At 40.2% G+C, this 27,607-nt stretch overlaps 1 protein-coding gene across 2 annotated transcripts; it reads right to left on the reverse strand.

Annotated features, from left to right (window-relative positions):
• Positions 1 to 167: 167 nt before the first annotated feature.
• Positions 168 to 26,641, reverse strand: FAM149A (family with sequence similarity 149 member A). 2 transcript variants are annotated; one of them, XM_032110048.1, is made up of 14 exons: positions 26,207 to 26,641; positions 12,293 to 12,403; positions 11,208 to 11,340; positions 9,563 to 9,705; positions 8,655 to 8,780; positions 8,321 to 8,497; positions 6,695 to 6,885; positions 5,127 to 5,281; positions 3,913 to 4,016; positions 3,488 to 3,706; positions 3,054 to 3,174; positions 2,250 to 2,378; positions 1,783 to 1,864; positions 168 to 935 (listed from the first exon to the last, which is right to left on the reverse strand). In XM_032110048.1, exons 1-14 carry the CDS (start codon positions 26,464 to 26,466, stop codon positions 862 to 864), a joined length of 2,025 nt encoding a protein of 674 aa, XP_031965939.1. In that variant the 5' UTR covers positions 26,467 to 26,641; the 3' UTR covers positions 168 to 861. The 2 variants fall into 2 exon arrangements, with proteins under 2 accessions (XP_031965939.1, XP_031965938.1); XM_032110047.1 differs by lacking the exon at positions 26,207 to 26,641 and adding an exon at positions 14,381 to 14,481.
• Between the last annotated feature and the right edge of the window lie 966 nt (positions 26,642 to 27,607).

Genomic DNA, 27,607 nt, shown 5'->3' on the forward strand with positions numbered 1-27,607 from the left:
CTTCCCTCTCTCTTGCCACCTGAGAGTGATCCATTGCTGCTCTAGTAATTAGCAAATCTTTCCTTTTAAGCTGCAGAAGCAGATGCCTACTGTTCTGCTCTTCTCTTCATTTGTACAAGGAATCTCAAAAAGTGGGAATGGTCTTAAAAGACTTGTCAGCACGCTGGTTCAATTGCTCAGCATCTATAAACATGTTTAGCTTGGCAGAGAAAACATTACATGCTGTAAACAAAGTTTATCCCAGCAGTTCCTACAGCTACTAATGATTAAAACAGCATAAGTAAAGGCAATGAATGAGATTTCAAAAGAATTAAAGGAAGAAGAAAAAGTAGGTGCAGACAGTATTAAGAGATCAAATATTATTATAATAATAAGCAGACAGACTGAAAAATGAAGAATTGTTAAAACAGCAGTTAAAGGGGAAGTATTGCAAACTCCTGTTTAAAAGTATAAATTCTATATATGACTGATATTTACATAGACTAGAACATCTTTAAGGAAACAAAAAAAGTGGGAACAGCACTTTATGTTCTAAACATATCTTATTTGATAGGTAGAAAAATAATTCCCTGGGAAAGGCAGAAAAAGGAGGAATGCCTGAGAAGAAAGTGCAGCCGCAGTCTCTTGATACTGCCAACAGAGCCGACACCTCAACCATTTATTTCATTTTGCTCCAAATTTTAATCTAACCTCTGGTCAAATAATTTTAAAAGAAGGTAATGCAGGCATCCTGAGGATTGCAAGGCTCAGCAGACACCGGCATAATGCACACCTTCTTTGTTACACAAGATACTAAGTGGCCAATTTAGTGCTTCAGTCTTTCATTCAGTGCAGAGGGTTTCTATTTCTTCCTAAAACAGGTTAAGAAGCAATCTGAAATTTCTTCCTTGAAGTTGGAGGATTTCTCTGAAAGGATCTGGAGAAATTCTGTGAACCTGGAAAATAGAAACGTTGTTAATTGTTGTAGTTTCTGAAAGACACTCCAGGATTATGTATGAGTTACTTCCACCAATGTGCTCAGATCAATATTTGCTAACCTGCCCTTATTCTTACATCACCTGTTATATGTCAATTACATAATTATTTAAACTCAAGGAACTTCCAAACAAGTAAAGGTTACATATAAGGATTCATATACATCAGGAACTAGCCAGTCAGCTTTATTGTAAAAATGGAACAAAATGAGCCACATAGGGTTGCTCTCTTTTTTGGTGTTGCAAATTCAAGACAGAGCTGCAAATTAATGCTGGGGCTTTTTTTTTATGAGAGCTTTATATTTTTGTGAAAAACGCACATATTCAAATCTACTTTTTCTTCACACAAAAAGTTGATTAATTTCAGAGCTAAAATAAAATTTGTTATGAGCAGCTCACAAGCATGCAATTGTGTTACCACTCTAGCAACTGCAGAAATATCTAGCCTGTACACCACATACCCTTGCTGTAGTTGTAAATATGTCAAAACACTGGGGAAAAAAAAAAAGATGATGAGATGAGATGAGATGAGATGAGATGAGATGAGATGAGATGAGACGGAATTCTTTTCCTCCCATGTCATAACAAGAAAAAGAAGCTTCACAGGATTCCTACCCATAAGAGTTAGGACAACCTCAGAACAAGTGAGAAGAAACTTCAGAACCAAACTCAAAAGATCCTGCCAAGAAAAATCTATTCTTCTTTTATGCTGAGATAGCTCTCCCTAAGCACTGCACTTTTTGATGGTATGATGGGTTAATAGGTTCTGTTGGCCTTTTACCTTCCAAGTGATTTGTACTTTACCTACCTGTTATCAAAAATCCTTGACCCGTCCTTCTGTGGTTAGCAAAATTCGTGGGAGTCAGTGACTTCTTCTGAGGTGTGTCTCTCTGTAAAAAAGAAACATATACTCTTAGCTAGTGTGTGATACACTTATCTACTGAAATGGCTTGGTTATGGTTTTTATTATCTAGTCCAGCAGACTGAATCCTACCAAAGTACAAAGCTCCAACCAGCACGAAAAGTGCACACTTCTAGCACACAGACATCCTCAAAGGAAAACTTTGATGCATTAGACCTGAAAAAAAAATCTTCCTCATACAATAGTCCCACACCCTCCCCAAGACTTTTAAGAACCTCCTCTCTATAGGGAGCAGGAATCCCTGTATATCAGAAATCAGGAGAGACCCAGAAATGAGACCTTCTGTAGACCAACAGCAGGCATGAATGAAAACCTCTTCCCTTTTCCATGTCTCTACATATACTGTAACATACCCTGAATGTATGAGTTGTGTTGGGCCTTGAAAATTGATCAACAGTAACAGTTCTTTCTCTAAGTGGATGTTGCTCTGTCCTGCCAGCCACTGCACTTGACACTCTGCTATGAGCATATCGTTCTTGACGCTGAGAGAATTAAAAAGAACATTAAGAGAATGCAGCAATTGAATAAATTAAAATATTTTTTTCTGTTGACATACAAAAGTTCACAAGAAGGAAAGAAAAACACATTTTCAATAACCAAAAGCACCAATTTAAGGGTTTGCCTGTTTCTTAAACAGCTGTTAGACTGTTTCTATGTTGGCACATTCACATATCAACATGCCAATTTACTTTCATTCTGGTGATTCATTAATTCCCCAACCTTCAAAAATAGGCCAATATAAGATCTGTTTTTTTCAGCTGGTATCCTTTTCTACTTCAGTTAGCATAATTTTCTAATTCTTATAATCTAACATTAGTGAATAAAACACTGAAAAGAGTTATTTAAATCCAGATGCACAGAAGTGCAAGGTTACTATCTTGTTGGTTGGTTCTTTTTATCTTTTTTTTTTCTAATCAGATTTTTCTGTTGTCAGAGAAGTCTTTCCACTGTGATCTGTCTGTGACGTGAGGTTTTACACTGCCTTCTCCTGCATTGTAATTGTACCCCAATGTAACACACATTAGCACGTTAAATCTATGTATTAAATACAAGCCAACACAAGCTGTAAAATTACTCACATCAAGCAGTGACATAGAGTAATTTATTTCTAAATAGCTTGAAGTTCTTCACCAGTAAAAAACATGAACACAACTTACAGAGCTGGGTTGCATTCGAGGTACTGAAACATACTGTTCAACAGCCTCAGAGTTTATGGGTGGTAACTTGTTCCGGGTTGCAGGCACACGAGCAGAAGATAAACGATCCCAGCCACCAACCCTACAGAATTTTAAGGGTTCCTCTTTTAGAAGAATTCACATTACAGACTTCTTCATTGAAGTAACATGAAATTATTAAGTAGCACATTTCTGTATAAAGCTCAGCTACAGAAAGTAACAGCACCTAATACAGCAATAAAAAAAAAACAAATGCTTTTCCTCAAAATATCAGGGCTCTGCTTGCTTTCTTCTTCCCTCTGAATTCTACAATTAGTAATAAATCATGGGTTAGTTCTCAAGTATTTTGCAAAATCCTTCAGTGGTGAAATTTCAGTAAAGTTTGAGAAAAGAAAATAATAAAATGAAAAACTCACAATTTCATCCCCTTATGGATTTCATCATTGTACATATTAGGAACTTCTGAGCAGGGCTGGTCAGAGGTGAGAGAAGGTAACCTTGGTAGTTTCCTAGAAGATGCCAGCAGTGCCGGAGATGATGAAAGAACACTGTTATCAGAAATTCTTCCCAGCCTAGCATGTGCTGAATTTGGAGCACTGGAGGTAATGCTATGCTGTTTGTCTTCTTGCTCATTCCTAGGAAAAGAGAAAGAAATAAGGAATTAGGATCAAGAAAAGCAAGGCTTTAACAGTGCATCATTTCAACCTCTGCAAATCACTGTCATATCAGTGATCCACACAAACAAGATCACTGCCTTTTTATTGCCTTTTTCTAATTGCAAAACATTTTTTATATAATGTGAATTATGTCACATTTTTAAAATGTCAATATCAGCACCCACGGTATTTTTTCTGCTGTGGCAGCATGCCTCTGTTGGAGTGGTTTTGCTTGAATTGTCATCACACCATCCAAATCATTACAGAAGTTGCTGAAGAAATGGTGACCCTATTAAAAGAAACAACTGTGTGTTAAGCTTTACTTTTTTAGAAGGAAAACCTCAAAAAGCACATAGTTAAGAGGTGTTTTACTTGTTTACAAAAGTTCCTTTTAAGATGGTTCAGTACAATTCTCAGGAGTAGACGGGATAACTATCCTTTTTTCTTTTGCTTATTTTAAACAGGTTTTATAAACACAACTTGCGTAATTTAGTTACTGACTTGCAACTCGATTTACAATATAAGTTTCAGCTGAAGCCAGAGTTTGATTCTTCAAACTCCCCATTCTCCCTCAGCACAGGGGCATGATTTATCGAAGCATTTTACTTCTTCTGGCTGCTGAGACCGCTACAGAACAAAGCACGCCAATGGGGAGAACCAAGACTGCTGTGCTATCTTTTCTGTGTTCCTTATCTCACTGTTTAGCAAGCATGGAAAAAGAGCCAATGGAAGAGAATGAAGTTGCTTGAACTCAATAGAAAGAGACAGGAGAAAAAAAAACAAACAGAAGCAGTGGCTGAAAAAGGAATCAAATGTGCTAAACAAGAATCAGGAGACAGAGGGAGGAGACAGCAAGCAGGACAAAATAGGACATTTTATCAATATAAGCATGAGCTTCCACAAAGACAGGTAATGCGTTGTGCCAATGTGCTGGTGGATGTACTGCAGAATCCCCTTTCACGAGAGGCAAAGGAAAAGAAAAGGAATGGGAGAGTCTGAAACTCGCAGGATTGGGATTAAAGCAATTCAAGTTGCAACTCCACATCCCAGTTAGTCTTCTTAATTTTACCATGAAGAAATGACTGGACCACAATAAAAGCAAATTAGTTTTTAAGGACAGAATAGAATTTAACAAGACTTTGCAAATCAATGGGAGCAATGCCTGAGTGATAAATTGTACCTTTAAGGACCACCAAAGAAAAACAAGTGACAATAAAAAAAATAAAGAACATTTAATTAAACCTTATTTTAAATCAGATGACTTTAAGTACACCTAATTGGTATAAAGAAGAAAAAGAGGAAATAAAGACAAGGAGCCTTTTCATGTTTCAACTAAGACTGTCCAAGGTTTGAAGAAAAAAAGAATAGCATTTGACAGAAAGGTTTGTTTTATTTTTACCTGTGATGAAATAGAATGAGCCCCAAAAGATACACTTCGTACTTCAGAGCCTCTGGAAAGAGGAATGCTCCCAGCATCTGTTGTAATATGAATGACAGGCAAATGCGGCAGTTTTGCTGTAACAGTTTTCAGTTTTTCTATTTGTTTGTCACACTCTGCACAAGAGCAAAAAAAGTAGAGGGAATAAGAAGTATTTTTTATATGTTTACCAGCCATCATTTGTTGGGATTCAAACAATATTACACAGTAAATAAAGACTTTCATATAGCTTTAAGTTTCCATGATATTTAAAAATCTAAATAAATTATGGGCTTTTGAAAACATTTCCTTTTGCGTCTATGTTTTCTCTGACACTGACATACAAGCTAGCCAATACAGGTAGATTTTGAGGTGCCTCTTTAAAAAAAATACAGCTGAGACCCTAGAAATGCTGTCTAAAAATCCCCAGACATTTTTTTTAAGTATTAAAAAAAAATTAAAAATATGTATTAATAAAAAGTCTATTGATACTATCCTTGTCTGACAGCAGCTGTATACTGTTTCATTTTGGGTATATGCTACCATCTTATTTCTATTATAAACCCAAATTCTTTTCCTTCCTAGTTGAAATACTAGTTATTTGTCATAAGCTTATGACCTCCAAAAGGATAAAAGAGCAAACCTATCATAATACTGCTAAACAATCCTCCCTAAACTATAATACTGAAAGCTAAACAATCCACCTGCGGTGTAAAAAGAACTTTTAAATTACACTAAAACCTGAAATGTTAAGTTCTGATGCTGCAACCATTCAGAGAAATTTTGCCATTTCTCACTTTGTTGAATTCTTATATTTGAGCCTGAGTGTGCCTTACATTTGAGGTAACTTCCAAAACCCACCCTCAGGTATTCTTCTGTTACTTCTGTCCCTCTAAAATACATTGAAAGAACTGAAATTTCCCTCAGCTTCCAAAGATAACACATACCCACTGAATAGGTTTTCACTTCTAGTTAATTTTCCTAGCTTTTTCTTTTCCTCACTACAGTCTGTTAGAATATGAAAACATAAAATAAAATTACATCCATCACCTTTTCTTCATCCTATGGTAAACTCATGAAGTCTGGCACATCAGCAAGACTGTCTATCTCACTTCAACAGTCTGACTACCCAAGGGTTCTTTTTATTAATAAAGCTTAAACAATGAGGACTAGGAGACTTTTTGATTCCTAGGTTCCAAATTCAGATCACATTGTCAGTGATATCCTGCTAACAGCATCAATTTGCATCTTCAAGCCAGTGATTAATTTTTTTTTAAACATGTTCTCTTGCAATGAAGCTATTTCAGTCAGTATTCTTCTTTTTACACCTCTCATACAAAACTCCCTGAAAATCTTAAAGAAAGTTTCATTTTAGGTGCATGTGTGTGCACACATTCTCATGGCAAGTCATTACATATGTTACCATTCTACAGCAATGGTTCTCTTAACTAAAGCTTGGAAAATTTGCTTAATTTAAGGGGATAGGAGAAGACGACTTTTCTGAATTAGATTCAACAAATACCATATTTTCAAATGAAAATATCAAATACCTGGGACACTAGTTTCCCAAATTTTTTTAATCAGTTCCTCCAATATTCCAATGACGTTACTCCAGATATGATCAAATACTTCAGAAGCCACAGCATCTTTGATACAGGCATTGGGAGAAACAGGGGGAATGCCACGCTTACACCTCTTCTCAGAAAGACGCATTTTCTTTTGTTCCCAAATCTCATCGTCACTAATAAAGGAAACAAATTCAAAAGAATTCCCATGGGGTTTGACTTCTCCCCCTCTCCTTCAATACAGAAACATACATATGGAAGAAAAGGCAGTCAGTTGGAGATTACCAAAAAATTCAAACTCAAATTCACCTAAGGGAAGAGAACTTATCAAATACATATAATGATTTTCTCTTTCATTTGCTTGCCGCTGAAAAATTTAAAAATCCCAACAGGGCATTACAACAGAAAGATCTGCAGGTCTAGGAAAAAGTTTTCTATTTGAGACTAAATCCTCTGCTTTTTACAATAACATAGGTAACAACTGTTGTATTTGTCAAGAGGATTCTCACATAGAAAATTTCTTTCTTAGCACGCCCTGTGTACCTGCACACATCTGCAAGTTTCCACCACTGATCGAAGATGAAATAACTTTAAAGGATTTCTTCAGCTTGACAAGAATAATAGAGCCCATAGCCTTACACATACATTCTTCCTCTCCACTACAGCTAGGACAGTTATGCTTTTTAATTTTTTTTCTGTTTATCTAGGGAAGCATGTTTTAGCAACATTTCCTAGCTTGGTCTCCTAATACACCCTCTCAATAAGAAAGTTTTAACCTTTTTCTTTTTTTAATGCCATCATATCTTTTTCTAAGGAATGTTTTTTTTTTCTTTTTTTTGTGATCACAAAGATGATTTCAAATTCCTACCAGTTTCTACTCCCTTTCTCTTCTCTGTCACTTCTTCACTTCCTCCTCAAACCAAACTGCATAATTCTTAACTCTAAGTGAGATGTGGCTGAGTGAGTGGTTCCAACTGACAAAATGACGAAGCTGTTCTCCTGTCAGGACTAAACTAAACCTGTCAGGACTGAACTAAAACCTAATGTTTTAGTTATGGAAAACAAGATTTTTCAGAATTTTAGGAAACAAGAAGCATATGAGGGACACAAAAGAGAGAAACACACCTTCACACAAGTCTCCCTCCCAAATTAAGTTCGCTTACTCAGTAAAACAAAGAGAGAGGACTACTTGAGAGCATTCTTACACTTAGACGCTTCCCAAAAATACAGCAACCCCAGCCTTCTCTTTCCAAAAGAGCACTGAAAGGGTCTCTGTCTGGTTCCTCAGGTTTTCAGAACAACCATGTCTTTGTTCTGAGTGTGCATAAGGCCTTAGCACAAAAAGCTGTGCTTTGTGCTCAACTAGTCCTACCAAAGTTTTCCCCTTATAGACAAGCCTTTTAGAAAACAGCACATTATGATCTTTCATCCACCCAGAAGCCTAGCTCCTGGAACATTCATGCCCAGTAAGAGTTCTGACCACTGTGCTACCGAACACAGGGACAGAAGGAACTGTATCTTACAGAAGAGAAACACAGTTTATGAACCCTGACTCAGTTCACTGATAATTCTTCATTACATTCTTAAAAAATACATATATCTGTTATTTACAGTTCCTTGTTGTCAAAGGCAAGATATTCCTCTATTTTTCCATCCTCATCATAAACTTCTTCTTCCAGGAAGGAATACACGGCTGAGTCTGAAGCAGAAATCCTAGTGGAACTTGAATCCAATGTTTTATGTATTGGAGACGCTGTTGGGATCAGTTTAGAGCCTGAGATGCAGAGCCTGAAAAAAAACATCAAGAAAATGAGAATTAAACATTCAAAGAAAAAAGAAAGTGCATATTTAATTATACTGACACATTTCAGTAATACAAAAGTAATATTTGTACGTGTTTCTGAAGGGGGAAGACCAAAAAGAAAACTGAAAAAAATTAACATACTCTTTTGTATTACCAGTGCATTCAAGGAGGCCAGGCACACACTTAGTATCAACATGGGCATCACTTCTGCTTTGAAAATGCTGAAAGCCTTCATCCTTTGGCACTAGGAGCTGCTTTCCTAGAACCCTGAATAAAAAGGAGAGAACAAGCAGTATCTTAGATGAAAACCTAAGCCATATGCAAATATCCAGAATACAAACACCTACAAATGGGAGGCAATGCAAAAGCACGCCTTACATCTGCTTTGAAAAGCAACTCATGGAGGGGCCAGAGCCTCATGTACTACCTTAACATCACCTAGTATTTAAGTCATTAAAGTTAAGCTGATTTACACAAGAATGAGATTCTAGTTTATAAATTTTAAGAGCAAATAGTAAAACTTGTTAGATTGTTCTAAAGGCAGACAAAAGTAAACACACTTCCTTTCTTATCAAAAAACTCTGTAGGATACATTTAAAAATGGATGCAGAAGACAAATATCGCCTGCTGTGACATCACTTATCCAACTCGAGTATCCATCAGTGTGAGTAAAAAGGGCGAATCAAAAATGTTTACATGGAATGTTAAGGCTACAGTTAAAGTTCAGAAAATGCGCAAACTCCAACATGCATGATGTAGAGAGGAACAGAGAAAAGGTGAAAGCAACTCTAATAAATATACACAAAATTATGCTATAAAATAATTTGTAAACACCTTTGCCTGAAATCATTTTATTAAGCAAAATAAGGGGCATCGGTTGCTAAAGCACCACTGCCCAGATTTACTGAACACCTATGGCACAGCTCAGCCCCAGAGATAGAGATCCGAAAGCACAAGTATTGCTGATGCCCAAATCATACGAGGGTACCCCAAAAATTCAAATTAGAATGGTAACTGATTAAAACTAGTATTAGCAAAAATTTCCTTACCTTATATGAGGAAATTGCTCACTCCAATCTGCACATTCTGCCTGCAGGTTCTCTGTTTGGGAGGTCACTTTTCCTTCAAACAGCATTTCATCAATCTCCCAAAATAACTGATGCACTCTCTGTGTGTTAGCTTTATCAAATTCCTATGTTTTATAAAGTTAATAGGTGTTAGCAAATATGCATGTATACTAAAAATTCCATGATATTTAAAGAACAGAACAACTTGAATCAACTTGGCTGAGAGTATCAGAATGCATGTTCAGACTATATATTTTGGACACAATTTATATACCACAATGCCAAAAAAAAAGCCCCAAAAAGATCCCATATAGCTGGCCTGAGCAAGTTGATTTGGCAAGAAGGAACTACAAGACTACATTTCTATGACATTAACATATACAGCTGCCTAGGATTAGCCCACATTAAAAAAAAAGAAACAGTTATAAGGTGTTTGAACTCTGAGCTTGTTCCCTGTGCCAATGTGAAGCACACACACTGTATCTCTGGGACCCAGGACACCAAAGCTCCCGGCTCTTTCAAGAAGCGCTCTTCCTTTCTGAGTACCACAGCTAAGAGGGCAAAGAGGAGGCGCCTTATGCCTGTGTCACTCAGTCTGGTGCTTAGGAAACAGCTGTCAGTGTGAGAAAGACTCTTCCATACTTCTTCACTGAACCTACAACTCAGTGCAACTAGAGACTAGGTTAACACAGAGGCAAATGAAAATAGTAGAGAAGTGCCTGATTTTATCCAGTAATGAGGAGACAAGCACTTGGCTGAGGGTTCCTCAGCTGGGGCACTGTTCGTAATGACATTTGCCACTTACATTAGATAATATCATACACCAAAAAACCTGGTAATACTCAAGGCCCAAATTATGCTTGTTCACTTCCAGCTGAATGCCTTAAAGCACTTCAAGCTACAGAAAGGATCACACTGAAAAGGAATGAGAAAATAACTCTCACACAGGTTACTGTATAATCCAGTCAGACTTTCTCCTGTAGGATTGACAGTGACAGATGGGGTCAGTACCCTAAAAGTTAGGACATTATGCAAAAAGAACGGCAGAACTACCGCTACAAGCCACAGAAGGCTTTCTAAAATGAAAGTGGCAACAACTGCAATGCTTTTGGATTTATTCAACACTGCCAGCCTGCACCAGGTATGCCTCAGAGGTCAGCCTTTATAACAGGTACGACCTCTCTCTGCATCATCTACAAAAAAGAACTGAGTTTACGTAAGAGCTAAATATTTACCAAGACTGGGAAATTTATATGTATGTTCATGAATGTGCTTTATAACTGAAAACATTGAGAACAGTTCAATTTAGACATTGCCTGCACTATGCAGTGTTTGAAAAGGCATGCTTTATCATTCACTTGGACTCAGAAACCTAAGCCTACCTTCTTCAGTGAAACAGGTTTGTTTTCCCCAAACTTCATCATTTATCATTTTATTCTGTTTTCCTTTGCTACACATTAGCTGCACCAATACCAACTCGCAACCAAAACTATTTTTTTAAATATTCAATTAATGCACTTAATCATAAGGCTATTATGGATGAGGTGCTATTTGTCCAATATCACTAAAAACTAATTTTTTCTACAATATTTAGAAAAAGAGTACTGTAAAAGTTTCTATGACATACATCATCTCTCCAGGAGTAAACCGAACTTCTTTCAATAGACAAACTAGTAGTATAGCTGTTTATTCCAGACCAAGAATTATTCAACTCCGTGGGTGTTGTACAACCACTACATGAAAGTGGTGAGAGTGTTTCACTGAAAAGATGAGAAATTAAAATGAAGAATACAATTATTTGCTGTATAAGCATTTTTTAAATAAAGCAACCAATCAAATAAATGTCCAGTAATATGTATTCCTGTTGAGGGGAAGAGGTGCAAGCATATATTTTCAAGCAGAGTGAATACATGCTCCTATTAGTACCATTTACATAAAGGCGATTCCTTTTACACTACTAAGCTTTTGTATGTATATACACCATTGTAACTGTATGGGCATACCCTAAAGTGTATGTATGTATTTGAATATATATATACACATGTATCTATATTTCCAGCTCTAACAATTATTTTGGTTTCTCCACAGCAGCAAGTGATCACATGAAAAACACATTAAAGATAACATAAGCTTTCTTTAACTCTTTAACATTAAAAGCTATCACAAGAAAACTTTTGCAAAACTAAGCACAAGATCTCTACAAATGTTTCAAATAGCACTGAGTTATATGTCTCTATGCAGTGTTTTTTATGTGCACTTTAAAATTTGATCTCCAGCAATTCAAGCCCCCAAAGTTCTAGATGGTCCCTTCCAGCTACAACCCACCCCGGGATGCCAGGAAAGCAATGGCAATTGGGTGTGCAGGCCAGGCAAATCCTAACCAGTGTCATCTGGATTGAAACTTCTTGAAAGTTAACTAACCTGCAACATTAGTGAGCATGATTTCAATTTAATCAAGAAGTTTGATTTCCCTTCCAGAGCTAATGAGTGTCCTCTACTACAGTCTAAAAATACTCAAATCCATACCACAAACCGGGAGTAAAGTTCAAACCCTTTAAACAGCAGGTTAGGTCCATTTGTATCCTGCATTATATTGTACAATAGTTATTATCCATAAGAATGACTAAAAGAATGATTAGTGAAAATTAATTCCAATCTGAAAATATCTAAGTCAAAAGTGAGTTAATTATTATTTCAGAAGTACATGCATACCAAGTATAATTGTCAATGGCTTCTTGCACATTTCTTGCAAAAACTGATGGAAGAGACACTCCACTTTTTCCAGAGAAACACCGATTTGGGGAACCTCTGGACAGTCCTTTCCTATAAATACAGAAACACAATATTCTATAATTTTAAATAAAGTTAATTCACATCTCACTGGAAGAGGGGCTGGGGTGGGCAGGGGAGAGGAGGAGAGGAGGAAGACAGCTACTCTGTTGAATTTTTCAATTTTTCAATCCTATCCATCAAGACAAACATTTGCTTGAAACAAACTACCTTGTTTTAAAATAGCTTTTATTTACCTTACTTACAAAGGTATGTTCCAAAAAAAACAAAGTACTTTTACTTTGAGACTTTTTTTACTCCACTGGCATACTCCTTAGATTTTGCAGTTCAAACTTTGCGAGAAGCACACACACAACTGAAGCAGCACCTCACTACTGCAACAGCAAAGGCACAAACCAGTAATTGCCCATACAGCAGTTTAATGAAGGAATGGTTTTTACTTTGTTTGGGGTGGGCTTTTTGTTGGGTTTTTTTTTAGATGGAAACTGTTTATAATTACACAACTGCTTATAATTACATATTACATTTGATATGTGGAGCTGGGTCATTAATACGCTAAACCCACCTCTTCAGAACATACACAGATGTGTGAGCGTTCCTTGGAAATACTTCTACAACAATAGATTGCTTCACCTATTTTCATGCCATAAAACTCTCACAGTAGCATGATTCCATCGAAGTACATTCATGAATGAGTAACTACAAGAAGACAGCTCACAGTTCAGGAATTTTCTTCATTTCTTTAGACAAGAACTGTAGAGCGGCCCTGCAACAGTTAGGATTGCTCTGTCTTCTTTCTATCCTTTGTGATATTTATCTTGCCATTACACATATGTCAAAATCTAACTCCCCACTCAAATGGACCAATCACACATCCAACTCCTATGTCTTGGTTATGAAGACACCAAAAACCTACCGTAAGTTTGAACTTCTTATCAGGGAAGACCTTAAATTTCAATTTCTTGGAGGCTGGTACAACAGCAGTGGAAAGCATTTCCATGTGTTTGCACTACATATCCTATCTATTCCCTGAGCATCTGCTTTTGGCCAGTAAGCACCAGGAGGCTCTATGAATATTCATGCAGTCCAGTCCCATGACTTGAGTCTCATTTTGTGGTAATACCAAGATCTATCTCCCACGAAGTAACAGTGAGCTCACAATCCACCTTCTACATGTTTTCTTCTGTTCCTGTACATCCCTCTCTGTCTTTATTTGTCATGTTACTGTTCAGGCAGCCTTATAAGATCTTTCAACTTTTTTCATAGCTGACCCTTGTTCTCAGTATTTTTCCACAGCTTAATACCACCACCAAGGTTTCACACTTCACTGCTCATGACTTTTCCTGCTCAAACCGCCCAGGTCAGATTCCCATGAAACACCACTGGAGGAGGAAACCATTTACTGTTACTTTTCTGCTTACTAATATCCAAGCTAAAGCTCCCCAGGTGCAACTTGAGGCTGTGTCTTCTTGTCTTGATGTGAGATGGAGCAATATAGTGTTTCTGCCACGTTTTTCCACTGCATGTTGTACTATATCTCCTGACTCCTTGGATCACATGCCATTAGGTGTGCCAGGAAATTATTGCAATAAAATAAAACGAAAATAAAAACCCCTCCCATCATATCTATAGCATCACTTCCCCTGCCCTGGTAAGCGAACGCCAGGAACTGGAGCAGCTCCCGGCTGCTTACCGAAAGCTCCGCAGTGACGGGCATTAAATGAGGACGGCAGGCGGGCCACGGACACCGCCCCGCTGCGGGCCGCAGCCCCCGGCCCCGCCACAGCGCCCGGCCCCGCCGCCACACTCTCCCCGGGACCAGCAGCCCCCGGCCCCGCCACAGCGCCCGGCCCCGCCGCCACACTCCCTCCGGGACCAGCAGCCCCCGCCCCGCCACCACATTCTCCCCGCCCCGCCCACCGCCACACTCACCCCAGGACGAGCAGCCCCGGGCCCCGCCGCCACACTCACCCCAGGACGAGCAGCCCCGGGCCCCGCCGCCACACTCACCCCAGGACGAGCAGCCCCCGGCCGCAGCCCCCCGGCGGGCCGGGTCCCCGCACCCTGCGCATGGGGGCGCGGCGGGAGCCGCGGACGCCCCTCGCACCGCCCCGGCGGCGGCGGCAGCGCGGCGAGAGCCCGCCCGCCCGCACCCAGCGCCCGCCCGCCCGCACCCAGCGCCCGCCCGCCCGCGGGGCTCCCCGCGCCGCGGCAAGGCCTCGCATCCCTCCGGGCCTCCCCCCAAAAAGCTAAAGCCTCAGCCTGGGCGGGAGCGGTGCAATCTCCCCCATTTCTCTCCTCGCAACACGCAGCCAAAGAACGCCGAGCTTGGTCTTTCCGACCCGAGGTTTCCCTCGGCTTCGTAGATGAGCAGGGTTATGCAGTGCTGGCCAACTTAAATAAAGATTTTTTCCTTGTTAATCGAGTTCTCCTCTGAACTACCCGTTTGCACATCACCGATCTTCCTCAGCACATGTGCCAGCGCACAGCATAGGCTGTCAGCTGCAGATTTACACTAGCTCCAGTAATCCACTACCTCCATTCATCTCTAGCTCCAGTACATAAAACTCTGCCGTCTGCATATTTTGCGGAAAGCCTCTCTTAAAGGAGGAAGCAGATCTGCCAATAAGTAGAAAACAAAAGAAAGACAAAATAAAAGAAAAGAAAAGCAACATTAAATATGCTGAAAATTAAGACTGAAAAAGCATGGCATATGAAGCCTTGCCTTACAGGAAAACAAAGAGCAGCATTTAAATGACATTTAAAGTTTCATAACCAAACAAAACATTACTCACTAAGGAAGGTATACAGAAAATGACTATGCATTTGTTGTCTGATAATAAAACATTTTTTTTTAACCTATGTTTGGTAAGAAAAGTTCCACATTCTTCAAAGCCCCATTCTTCTGTGTCAGTAAATCATGCATGTGTAAAAACAACTTTCCTCCTCCTTGAATAGCCCAAACCGGGCCAAGAGACACTTCGGACACAGAGTCCAAGAAAGCGGATATTTGCTTTATTCGGCGCTGGGTGCGTGGGGAATCGCCCCTCCTAACAAACACACACGGCACTTCCTACAACACAATACTATGGGTAAAATTCATGAATAGTCATCACGTTCCTTGGGATAGGAGTGGTTATACAAATTAGTTCTTGGAAGTCATTAATATTATTAGCATATGTGTCACACGTGCGTGGTGTGTCCTGGTGGTCGCACTGGGGAAGGCTCCTCTTCTTCCTCAGGGGTCTTTCTGATGAAGGTCAGTAGTCTTCATCACAATGCACTTTTCACTTTTATTTCTGGAGCATGTGCAGTCCTTTGTAGAATGATTCAGCAGTTTGTGTTGGTTTCAAGTAAATTCTTGATCCTCTTATCTTGACAAGATTAAGGTGAATCCTTCTTCTTAGGTTTTGTGATCAACATTTGCTGTCTCCCAATAGTTAACTGTGCTTACATGAGTTAACTATTGACCAATCTTACCATCCTTAGCAATCCTTCTTCTACAGGAGCAGGTTTGTCCAACATTTCAGACACATGTGCACCACATAGGAAAATAGAGTCCTTTGTCAAGCAAAACTTATCCAAGCAGATGAAATCTAGAATAGCAAGTTATGTCCTGGTTAAGAAAATGCTATTTTAACCTTCTACCTTCTCCTACATTTCCACAGTGTAAAGACTGAGACCAAGAGTTAAATTTAGTGCAACCCTGTTGGAAGGCTTTTTTGTCATTGCAGTAACAAGATTCAGCCATTGGTCACCCCCCACACCTTACCACCACAAAAACCCACAATATCATTTGCATTTCTCTAAACCAAGTCCTTTCTTCCTCCTTTCCATCAACACAATGATAATTACATGGATAAATAATTGTGAAGGAGTATATTATTAGTACTAATACTACTCCCATCACTCTAACTCGAAACTGGAGAGAACTATCAAAGGACATGCCAAAAAGCATTCAACCAGAGGAGTTTAGAAAAATAAATTAACAGAGAAAAATGCTAACTTTATTATCTGTCATACATTCTATGAGACCTCTTTAACAGATGGTTCAAAGTCTATTTTGTAGCCACAGCCTCTGATAGAAAATATTTACTATGCTTGGCTCCCTTGCCAACAATGTATAATATCCTGATCTCTAATAAAGTTGCTGCCTTGTTTTCTGAAATAATTCATTTTCTCAGATTTCACATCTTTATATGTTCTTTACTATTTTGGAAGCATGATTTGTAACAAATGTAAACATATTAACCACATCATGCTCTCATAACATGAGACATGCTTTATCTTTTAACCTACCATTTATAGCCGGGGCAGTTAAACCTGGAGAAAAAGAAGGCTCAGAGGGGACCTTATTGCTCTCTACAACTACATGAAAGCAGTTTGTAGCCACGTGGTGGTTGGTCTCTCCTCCCAAGTAGCAAGTGACAGGATGAGCAGAAATAGCCTCAAGTTGTGCCAGAGGAGGTTTAGATTGGATATTAGGAAAAATTTTTCACTGGAAGGGTGCCCAAGCATTGCAATTGGCTGCCCAGGAACGCGGTGGAATCACACCATCCCTAGAAGTGTAGATGTGGCACTTGCAGACATGGTTTAATGGTGAGCACATAAGTGCTGGGTTAATGGTTGGACTTAATGATTTAGAGGTCTTTTCCAACCTCAATGATTTTATGTTCATCCGCTTGCTGTTCTATTCCACACAGTTGGGGTGTTAGGAGCTCTCCTGGTTTTCTTCTTCTGTTAAAGGAATTTTGCCCATGCAGGTTGCATGGGGAGCAAATGGCTGGGTAGTTAAGAAAAACAAAAGAGCTGGCTACAGAGTGGGGCGCATCTGGCTACTCTTTTGTTTTCACCTGAGTGTGTGGGGGCAGTCGGTCTCAGCATTTGGACAGAGAGGGAAGCTGCTTTTTCTTCAGCTGCTTGTCCTTCTGCGGGAGAAGCCCTGCGATCTCAAAGCCCGCCTTCCCTGCCCCGCTAGAAGCCGGGCTGTGGCCGCCCTGCCCCGCTGTTGCTTCGAGCCTTCGTTACGTTATAGCCCTGCTCGCTCTGCCTGCCCAGACCTCCGGGGCGGGGTTCTCCGTTTGGATACATTGCGTCTGCCACCCGGGATTTGTGCTCGTCCCTGCCACTCCAGCCTGCCGTTCCAGCCTGCTGTTCCCGAGGGTACAGCCGGACACCGGGGCCAGCCATCTGGGGTTTGTGAAGCCTTTGTCCCATCCCTTCCCGGGATCCCAGGGCGCCATTGCCGCGTGCTCCCCGAGCTCGCTCCGGAGCGCCCCCTGCAGCCGCGGGGGAACCATCGCACCTGCCCTGCTCACCGGGAGCCGCCAGCGCCCCTGCCGGCTGCGAGCGGAACTGCACCCGAGGGGAAAGGGCCTGACAGCCGAGAAGGCCGGCACTGGGTTTGTGATTGTTTGCTGTTACTGCCAGAGTTGTTGCTGTTTGTTTGACTGGTTATATATATAATAGTAAAGAACTGTTATTCCTATTTCCCACATCTTTGCCTAAAAGCCCCTTGATTTCAAATTATAATAACTCAGAGGGAAGGGGGTTGCATCTGCCATTCCAAGGGAGGCTTCTGCCTTCCTTAGCAGACACCTGTCTTTCAAATCAAGACACACACTTGGTTTGTAAAACCGAGAGATAACTATTATTTTTATGCCAGATTTCTATAAAGTTTTGATATGAGTGAGAATATTAAAAAAAAATCAAACTATAAGCTTTCTCTAGCCTCTCTAGCATAAATGTGGGAATACATCTGTGGGAAAAAATAGATTTTGAAATCCCACCAACCTTTCCTACGCTGGTCTGGGACAATTACCATGGAAGTCTATTTCTTATTCTTCTTTGATGTGGTATAGTGAACAGAAGCTGTCACTCCACAAATCCAGCCTGCTCAAATATTCCTCCGTAAAGGGTTACTCTCAACACAGTGCCCACCTGTCAGGGGCGTTTTCATGGAAGTGAATAGACCACTCCTGGTCAGTGTCTTGTTCACTGAGCAGAATGTACAAACTTTGTTACAAGCAACACTGAAAAACCATCACTGCACAAAATGGTCCTTCCACATGTTCACCAGCTAATGCTGCTCCATCTTTGGAGCAAGCAAGAAGCAGACGTGACATGACTACTTTCCACATCCATGATGTACGACATTCCAGGCATGCATCGCAGTATTGTAGTTGAATATTTATACCACAGAAAAGCCTAAATTCATAAGAAATACACACATCCTTTTCCCTCTAGGTCAGGTAGTCATCTGTCCAACTTGTTTGCAGTCAACCATGGTAAGATCTCCCTCTATTGCTTGACAAAACACTTTTTTTTCAAGATTGATAGGATCTTTAGGAAGATAAGAGCACTTTTACTCTCTTCTAACAGCTTCAGTGACCACAAACTGCCAAGTATAACAGACAGTATTGAATGTCATTGGCAGATCCTAGAGGAGGTCGTACTTTCTGAAGACTCTTATGTAACCCTGATCTGTGCTCAGGGTTGAGCATTCTTACACTTGGTTAATACAGCAGCACCAAATTCTTCCTTCAGTAGTCTGGACCTTTTATGAGACATATCCAGTGACTTTTACAGCTCATGAAAGCAGTTAGTTTGGCTCACCATTTAAGCACTTACTGCAGCAATACAAAGAAAATCCAGGTAGTTGAAAACAATGCCTGTCCCTGCTTATAGCCTCTCTGCCTCAGCTTTCTCAAAGTCAAGATGATTGTGGCATATCTTAAAAAGGCATCCCTGAAATAGTTTAGCTGACGTAACTCCAGTAGGTGCATTGTAAATGAAGCAGAATCATGAGAAATTTAATAGAACTTTCATCTAGCTTTCTGCAGAAAATTATTTTAGGGCAGCTATAATATGTTTGGCTTCTTCGCTTAGAAATGACATGGCTCAGTAAGGAGAAGGAAAAAGAAAACCTGCCTTGAAAGGTCATATAGTAAATGTTGACATTCTTAGCTTCTAGCAACACATCATATTTACCATTACTGTTACTGAACATGCCAGAGGCTTGACAGCTAGCAAAAATACACTCCAAAACGGATAGCACGTCTCCGTTGGTAAGTGTCACTCCAGACTTGGAGATAATTTTCATTTTGCTCTCATCTCTATTCATGAGCACTGCCAGAAGTGTTTCAGTGCTTTCAGTCACGTGGTTGTTGGTCAATGAAGTACTTACTATATCTGAAGCATGAAAATACAAATCTTTATCTGAGTTTTTCCACTGACAATGTTTAATCATACCACCTGATTGGCCCTTTCCTTTTACAAAAATGTCACTTACTGTCTTTGAAGCTATGTATGGATTACTGATGCTTTGATGATCAAACTACCTGGGGAGCATTCATACAGTTGAACTCTTGGTCAGTTTTTCAGGTGACTGTCTTTTTGATCTGACCAAATTACCATAATTTGCCACAATGCCAGTTTTATCCATATATTGCTAAAATTCTATTCCTAAATAAACATGAAAGTCTCACTTGGTTCAAAAAGTAGGTACCATTGGAATACATTGTCTTAAGCTCCAGAGAGAAGGTAATCTTGAAAGACTTTGCCAATGGAATATCATTGCTCATCAGAGCAATGCTGCTGGTTAATATACATACTCATTATCCCATGGTAACACTGCACTGACTATGATTTATGTAGGCAAATGGCCTCCAAGACTAGGATTTGATCCTCTGTCTCAGTTTTGGGGGAACAATTGCACAATGGCTAAAAAAAGAAAAAAAAATCTTGGTCAGCAGTATGTTAAGAGTAGGGCCCACTGCAGCTCAGAACTGCCACTCGTCTTTGCTTGCAAGTACCAGTAGGTTCTCTCAGAAGCTGAATTCTAAAGCATGAAAGTTTCTCTGTGTTTGCCTGCATCACCATCTACAGTTCGTCAGTCCCCTGTGGCAGCCTCCTGCACAGAGTGCTCACTAGGTGCACTCAAAATCACCTCTTCTACCCAAGACCTACTTCCCCTTAGGGTTAAGGTCTTCACTTGTTATTGCATCTGGAGTGAAGAAAATTAATAAAGAAGTGAATGTAATTATTTTCTTAAACCACTGACAACACTTAAAAGCAGGCCATCATTTTTAATACAATCTCAACCTGTGTACATACAGCACAGCATCTCAGGTGACTATTTGTAGTACATATACATAAGTGCAATGCCTACTATTAGGCATTTTCATATTGAATCTTGAAACAGATTTAAGGTTTTTCCAAGCATGATCTGTGTTGATTTCTGTTCCTATCTTTATAAAACAACTTAAGAATAAGCTGTTCCAATTTTAAAGACAGACTTATTTGTATATAATAATTTTATTCTTCTGTAAATATTAAAGGCTTTATAATTTTGAAAGGTATTCAAGATGGCATGAGCTTGCAAAGTATTATATATATAATTTTAAATGTATTTGTAATTTTGATTCACTGTAAAAATGTTACTGCAAGTATAATTTTTGTTTATAGGAAATATAAACAATTTCTGAGTGCAAGATACTATAGAAGTAAATCTGAATTTTTAATATAAATTATGAATCAACATTGAGAAAAATACTATCATCTTAATTAACTGCAATAGTAAAGAATGCTAATTAGTGTCTTAGAGAAGGTGTTTTATTTCTTTGGATCTGACAGGAGGCATTTACTGCTGCAGGATCAAGTGTCTGAACAGACAGGAAGGGAGTAGAAGGGAGTAGCACCCTAACAAAACAGTTGGAAGTGATCCACAAGACTTTCCCTGTGTATTCTTTTTTGTAAATTTGGAAATCCAGTAAATATTTTTTTAAAAACAGACTTCTTTCAGCAACATAATGTCATAGAGACTTTTTTCCCTTCTGGTCATTGATCTCTAAAGAAAATTGCATATATAATGAATCACTGAGAGCAGGTGCAGAACTTGATCCTCTCTGAACAGTGAATTTAAGAAAAACCAAAGATAATCTGAAATGTTGTGTGGCAACCATTCTATAGTACAGAGTGAAGCAATGCAAGTGTGGGGAGACCTTAGTCTGCATATGTTCAGGCATACTAAATACTTTTGTCCTTCCTCTGTAACCATAAACACTCCTGGCTTGAGGTGTCAAGATGTGTCATCATATTGCTAAAAGCTTCTGTAATCAAACAGATTTGAGGACCTGAAAATTTTCTTCTATTCTTGCTATAATGTGACTTCCATGGTGGTGTACTGGAAGAAAGGCACTACTGAAAAACAAAGTAATGACCCTTTATTTATCCCACAACCACAACTCTTTTCCTAAAAACTAGAGAGAAAGAGGGAGAGACAGAGAGAGAGGGAGAGGGAGAAATAAAATGCAAGACAAAAAACAAGCAATTGCACAGTACCACTGCTCACCACACTAGTGTGTGGAATATCCCTTTGGCCAGTTCAGGTCAGCTGTCCTGGCCATGCTCCCTCACAGCTTCTTGCTCACTTGCTCACCATCAGAGCCTGGGACACTGAGAAGTCCTTGACTTGGGGTAAGCACTGCTTAGCAACAACCAAACACCAGTGTGTTATCAACAGCATTTTCATACTGAATTAAAAACACAGCATCTAGTCAGGAGACAGAAATCATCAGAGTAAGGATGTAAAAACTATCCCATGTCAACTTGTGAACATTATGAACATATGTTTTCAAGTGATGGACTCAAAACAGCACAGAAATCCCCACTCTTGTTATCCATATAGTGTACATACATGCACAAGTACACATCCACACCACATCGAAACTTTTCCAACAAGACTGTAGCAACAGTGAGAAAAGACTGACTGATTCAGTCTCAGGTTCAGTATTTTGTGAGACAAGAAATCTCTAATTCCTTTAGCACTTGAAAAAACTGACAGGAATGATCTCGCCACTGAAAAGGTCACAAATTTTCACTAAGCTACTGCAGTATCCAAGAATCTTCTTTCTTACCAAAAATATTGATGAAGAAAAAAAATGCCCATTATGGGCCCAAACCTTAACTGAAAGTGTGACCCCACGAACAATGCATGCTGAACTCTACATTAACAAACAACTAAAAAGAAATAGTCCCCTAACCCACAAAATTTTAGAGGGGTTCATGTTGAGAGTTACAACATAGACTGAGGGCCCTTCCTCTTCTTTTCATGGTTGACTTAGTAATCTTGTTTATTGAGCACAGGATCAGAAATAAAATGCCTGGTTGTAAACATATCTTCTTAGTTTCCTATAAACAACACAAGTCCTCTGCCTCTAAAAACAATTAAAGGACTTAGAGCTAAATGAGATTCTTTGGGTTTAGGGGCTTTGTGGTTGCTTTTGTTTTACATTTATTCTCTAGTTGATTGGCTTGCACTGCATCTAGCTCTTGGACCCCCAGCATAAGAAGGATGTGAACCTCTTGGAGCAATCCCAGAGGAAGGCCATGAAGATGGTCAGAGAGCTGGAACACCTCTCCTATGAGGACAGCCTGAGAGTGCTGGGATTGTTCAGCCTGGAGAAGAAAAGGGCCTGGGGAGACCTTAGAGAAGGCTTCTGTTACCTCAAGGGGGCCTGCAGGACAGCTGGAGAGGGACTTTTTACAAAGACATGTAGTGATGGGACAAGGAGGAAGGCTTTAAACTGAAAGAGAGTAGGTTTAGATTAGATATGAGGAAGAAATTCTTTACTGTGAGGGTGATGAGGCACTGGAACAGGTTACCTAGAGACATTATGGATGACCCATCCCTTGAAGTGTTCAAGACCACGTTGGACAGGGCTTTGAGAAACCTGGTCTAGCAGAAGGTGTCCCTGCCCATGGGGATTGGGACTAGATGACCTTTAAGATCCCTTCCAACCCAAACCATTCTATGATTCTCTGACTTGTTGAAAGTCCATAAGGTTTTGCAAAACGTAAAGTTTATATATAATATTACTAAACGTTAGTAATTGGTTTTTGTTGCATCCATCTGGAGAGTGTAGATGAATGTGTAGTACCATGTGAAATTCAAATTTACTTCTGAGCTGTGGTACACTTAATTGCAATGAAAAAATAGACCATGGCAGACCACCACATTACTATATTTACTCTTTTAGATCAGTATAGTGGAAGTGACCAGCTTAGTAACACTACAATGCCCTACCTAGGTTCGTATGCATTACAGTGTGAAAGAGATCTATTGCTTTTAGTGGGTAAAACAGGAGACAGGGAATCAGACTTTCCACCCTCTTCTGCAGCTCATCAGGTTACTTATATCCATGTTTTCAAAGTTAATAATTTTGAAACCCAAAGCTTGATACCTGTACATCACAGATAAAGCTATACTTCTAATACCAAGTTCACAAACATTTTTTTCCATGTGTCAGAATCATCCTGAAAATGGGGAGCAGTAAAATTAGTTTCTACAAACTATTACCCACTCCCAAAAAAACGTAAGTTAAGCCTTGCCCAGTTTATCTTTAGACCAGATAGGGGTTGTTATCTCCCCTTCCTATTGCAAAATGTTAGAATAGCAATAATAATGTTTCTTTGAAAAGGAATCTATGTATCTTGGTATCATTAGCACATTGTTGTAAGTGTAGCATAAGGCATCTTCTTATCCTTTCAAGAAATTTCATGGTCTTTTATAGCAGAATATATTTTCTTTCAAATAAGAGTAAAAAAGAATGAAATTTTTTCTCCATTAAAATATGAAGAAAAATATTTTTCATTATAAATCCTCCTTCAATTTGTTTAATAAATATGAAATTTCTAGGTAAATAAATAGTAAATGTAAACTCTCACAAAGTACTGCCATAGTTGAGCCCTCTACACTATTAGGACAAGTTGTTGGTAGTTGTGGAAATCAGAAAATTTAGCATATCCAGGAAAGATAGAAGGAAATCAGTACCAGATTTTCACTGTTCTGCACTCTTCAAGTATTTTCATTGCTATCAATTTGTCAGTACCTAAGAAAAAAATACTAAGACATAAAATGGATACTTTCTTTTATTAACCAAGTACTCATAGATTGCTATCAGTGAAAATACACTGGCCATTGATGTCTTCTAAAACATTTTGAACAGCAATAAAATTTGTCATGAAGGAACTTTATTTAGGTAAGCAAAAGCTTTCTGTGTGTAACTATCAATAATATATTATCATATTCTATAACTCACAAATTCTAATCTCAACTCTATGCAAGGAATACTAAAGTTTTCAATGTTTAATTAAGATGCTTCTTCTAAAAGCTTAAGTGAAGCCATCTAATTAAAAAAATGCTAATGTGGAGGTATAGACTTTCCTTGTCAAAGGATGTATCTTATTCCTTCTTCAACATTTTTCTGGTTTGCTTTTGGTTTTTTGAAGACAATACCTTAATCAGTATAACCTTTACTGCTATGAATAAAATGTTTGAAATGCCACCATGCATACAAAAGAATAAGTTAGGGGATAATTAGGTGATATCAATTAGAAGTGGTTCAATAGCAAGTCAAAATGAGTATTTTGCTGGACACAACCAGTTTTAATGTAATTTGGTTTATTCTTCATCCCAATACAATCAGGTTGTTTTGAGAGTGAACTCCGTTCTTTATTTTTTTTAATGATAAAAGTCATCGGCATTTTACTTGTCTTTATTTTTGGTACTGAAAAAAAAAGCAGCTGGGGGAAATTACAGGGACATAACACGGATTTGTTCTGGTATTGTTTATATAAAGCACCAAACATCTTATAAACAGAACTCTGTTAATGCATATTAAAGCAGATAAACCTCCCTGTTCCCAAAAGGCTACTATTTTAGACAAATACAGTAAAGGTTTAAGCCTGAAAGAGCTTACAATATATTCTGAAACAAAATAAAAAGCTCTAGATTGGAGTAGGAGGAAATAAAAGAAGTACATCAAGGAAGATTTGTGGTCCTACTTTAAATATTATGCTACATGGAAACTGAACTTAAAGCAGAGGTTCCAAAATCCATCTGAAAATTCAACAGTGTACTAAAGAGATTTCAGTCCTAAAGAGTTAAAAACTTAATTCAAATATACATTCATTTCTATCACACCTAACAAAACATTACTGTTCTTCTGATCATCAGTAATAGAGATTAGCACAGTTTAGTACTACAGAAGCAGCAATAATAGATGTTCATATAATATGTACAGTAGCTTCTCTTTTTTTTGTAATAGTATGAAAAATTCCACCAATACAGTAATGCAACTATTGCTCACTTTTATCAGCTCTTCTGCTTTAAATGTGCTAAGAAACCACTTCAGTATACCTTTGCTGTAGCAAAATATCACCAAACGGAAGCACACATATTTAACAGTTTTCTTTTTTCTGCAGCAAACCCTAAACTTTTCAAGGTGAGACTTTAAAATTAAACACAAAAACATTCAAAACCAAGTATCACACCTGTTATTGATATTTTAGAATTCCACAAGGCAGTGACTGAAATGTCTGCCTTAATTTGCAGCAGCAGCTTCGGGACAGAACTTGATAAAACTCACACACCTACATGAGGTATCTTTACGATGCCTACCCAAGCTCACTATCCCCTGCGCTTTCTCTGGACCTCGGCTTCTCTCCCTGCGCATCCCGAGGTGAGGACGGAGCAATTTTCCTCTGCCTATGCGGGGCCGTGCTCGGACTCCCGTCCCCTTCCACGCGGAACCCCGAGCGTTCTCCAGCTCTTCGCCCCTTGCTGCACACAGCCCCGCGCGAGCCATCGCTCCTGCCACTGAAGGTGCGCGTCCCTACCTATGGAATGCACCCGGGGGAGGAAAACCCTGCGCAGGGAGATGTTCGGTACCTCTCAGGACACCCAAAGGCAAAAAAAGCCAGGTGGAAGGAAGCCACAGGAGTGAGCGGCGCACACCTCCCCCGTACCCCCAGGTTTGCGGGGCGCTCACTCACGCGGGGCGCCGTGGGATACCCGCCGCCTCCTCGCCCTCGGCCGCCGCCTCCTCCCCGATGTCGGGCAGGGTGATGAGCAGCCCCTTGCCCGCCGCCCGCCCCCCGGGCTCCTTGTCCGCCGCGCCGGCCGTCGGGCGCGGGGTGCGGCCGCTGCTGCCCGCGGCGCGGCCCCCGCCGGAGGGTGGTCGCCGCCTGGGGGCCGGCGAGGCGCGGCGCAGCCTGGAGAGAAGCGCGCCCGCCCCCAGGGCCGCTACCTTCATGGCAGGGGCGGGACCCCCTTCCCGGCGCCGCAAGCCCTGTCGAGGGACCAGCGGCCTCGGGCGGGAGCTGCCCGCTGCCTGCGGCCCGGCAGGCGTTGCTAAGCGAAACAAACCCCGCCGGGCACGCACCGCCCTGGGCGGGGAGCACGGCGCCGGCGGAAGACCCGAGAGCAGCCCCGGTCAGCCTGCGCACCTGCGGGGCGCCCGGCAGCAACTTGCTGCGGCCGGCGAGCCGGCAAAATACAGCGTGGGATTTCCCCTCCAGTTAGAATACCATCTAATATTAAGGGACAGAAACGAAGGCCACCTGCCAAGGCAGCAGGGCCCTCTTCACACATCTGTGAATAGGAAGGGCTTAACAGAAGTGGGGAGTGAGAGCGACCCAACCCAGCACATCTTTATCACCACGCCAGGCAGACGCAGAAAGGAGCTGTGTCGAAGCAACAACTCACTGCTTTTGAAGATGCTCCCAACCATCCTAGGCGGTTTGGAGAGCAGTACAGGGTGTCAGTGGCACAAGCCAGACAGCTGGAGGCACACGAGTGGGGAATAATTAACTTTGCCCTAGCTTTCCAACATTGGGTTGTCTGCATGGGTGAAGAGAAATGTGACCACACCAGCAGCAGTTTGGGAACACTGTAGTGCTTGGTATTATGGACAAGGCAAACATTGTGCCAGCTCAGAATACAACCGGTCACGTGGCCCTTGGAGTGCCCCAAAGAACAATACAGGCTGAAGATTAGCCCGGTTGCTCTATACATATGAGCCCCAGGATCACACATCAAGCAACTAGTTGTACTCTCAATTTTAAGTTGGCAGCTGCTGGTCCCCAATAACCAAGGGTACAAAGTGAGGAATTTTATCCTTGTTTTCCTAGCACATCAAGGAGTGCAATAAGCTGGCAGAGACAGCACACAGAACACCAAGTAGAGGACTGAGATTTGAAATTGGGATATTCCTGGCCTTTTTCTCACAAACTGGAATAAATGTGTTCTGAAAAAACCTTATGGAATAGGTACACTTAAATCTAACAGCAGCACAATCTGCATTTATTCCTACCATGGCAAAAACCCCTGACTGAGCCTCAGTGAAGGTAGCATAATTGAGCTCGTCGGTGGGTAGTATATTTATCTCAGTTATG

This window comes from Corvus moneduloides, chromosome 5, assembly GCF_009650955.1.
Source record: "Corvus moneduloides isolate bCorMon1 chromosome 5, bCorMon1.pri, whole genome shotgun sequence".
NCBI lineage: Eukaryota > Metazoa > Chordata > Aves > Passeriformes > Corvidae > Corvus > Corvus moneduloides.

Coding starts and splice junctions, on each gene's coding strand:
- FAM149A (XM_032110048.1), bottom strand. CDS start 26,466: ATGAAGGTAGCGGCCCTGGGGGCGGGCGCGCTTCTCTCCAGGCTGCGC. Junction 11,341..12,292: donor GCCATTGACAATTATACTTG/GTATGCATGTAC, acceptor TCATCTTTTCAG/TGAAACACTCTCACCACTTT. Junction 4,017..5,126: donor CTCATTCTATTTCATCACAG/GTAAAAATAAAA, acceptor TTCTTTTAATAG/GGTCACCATTTCTTCAGCAA.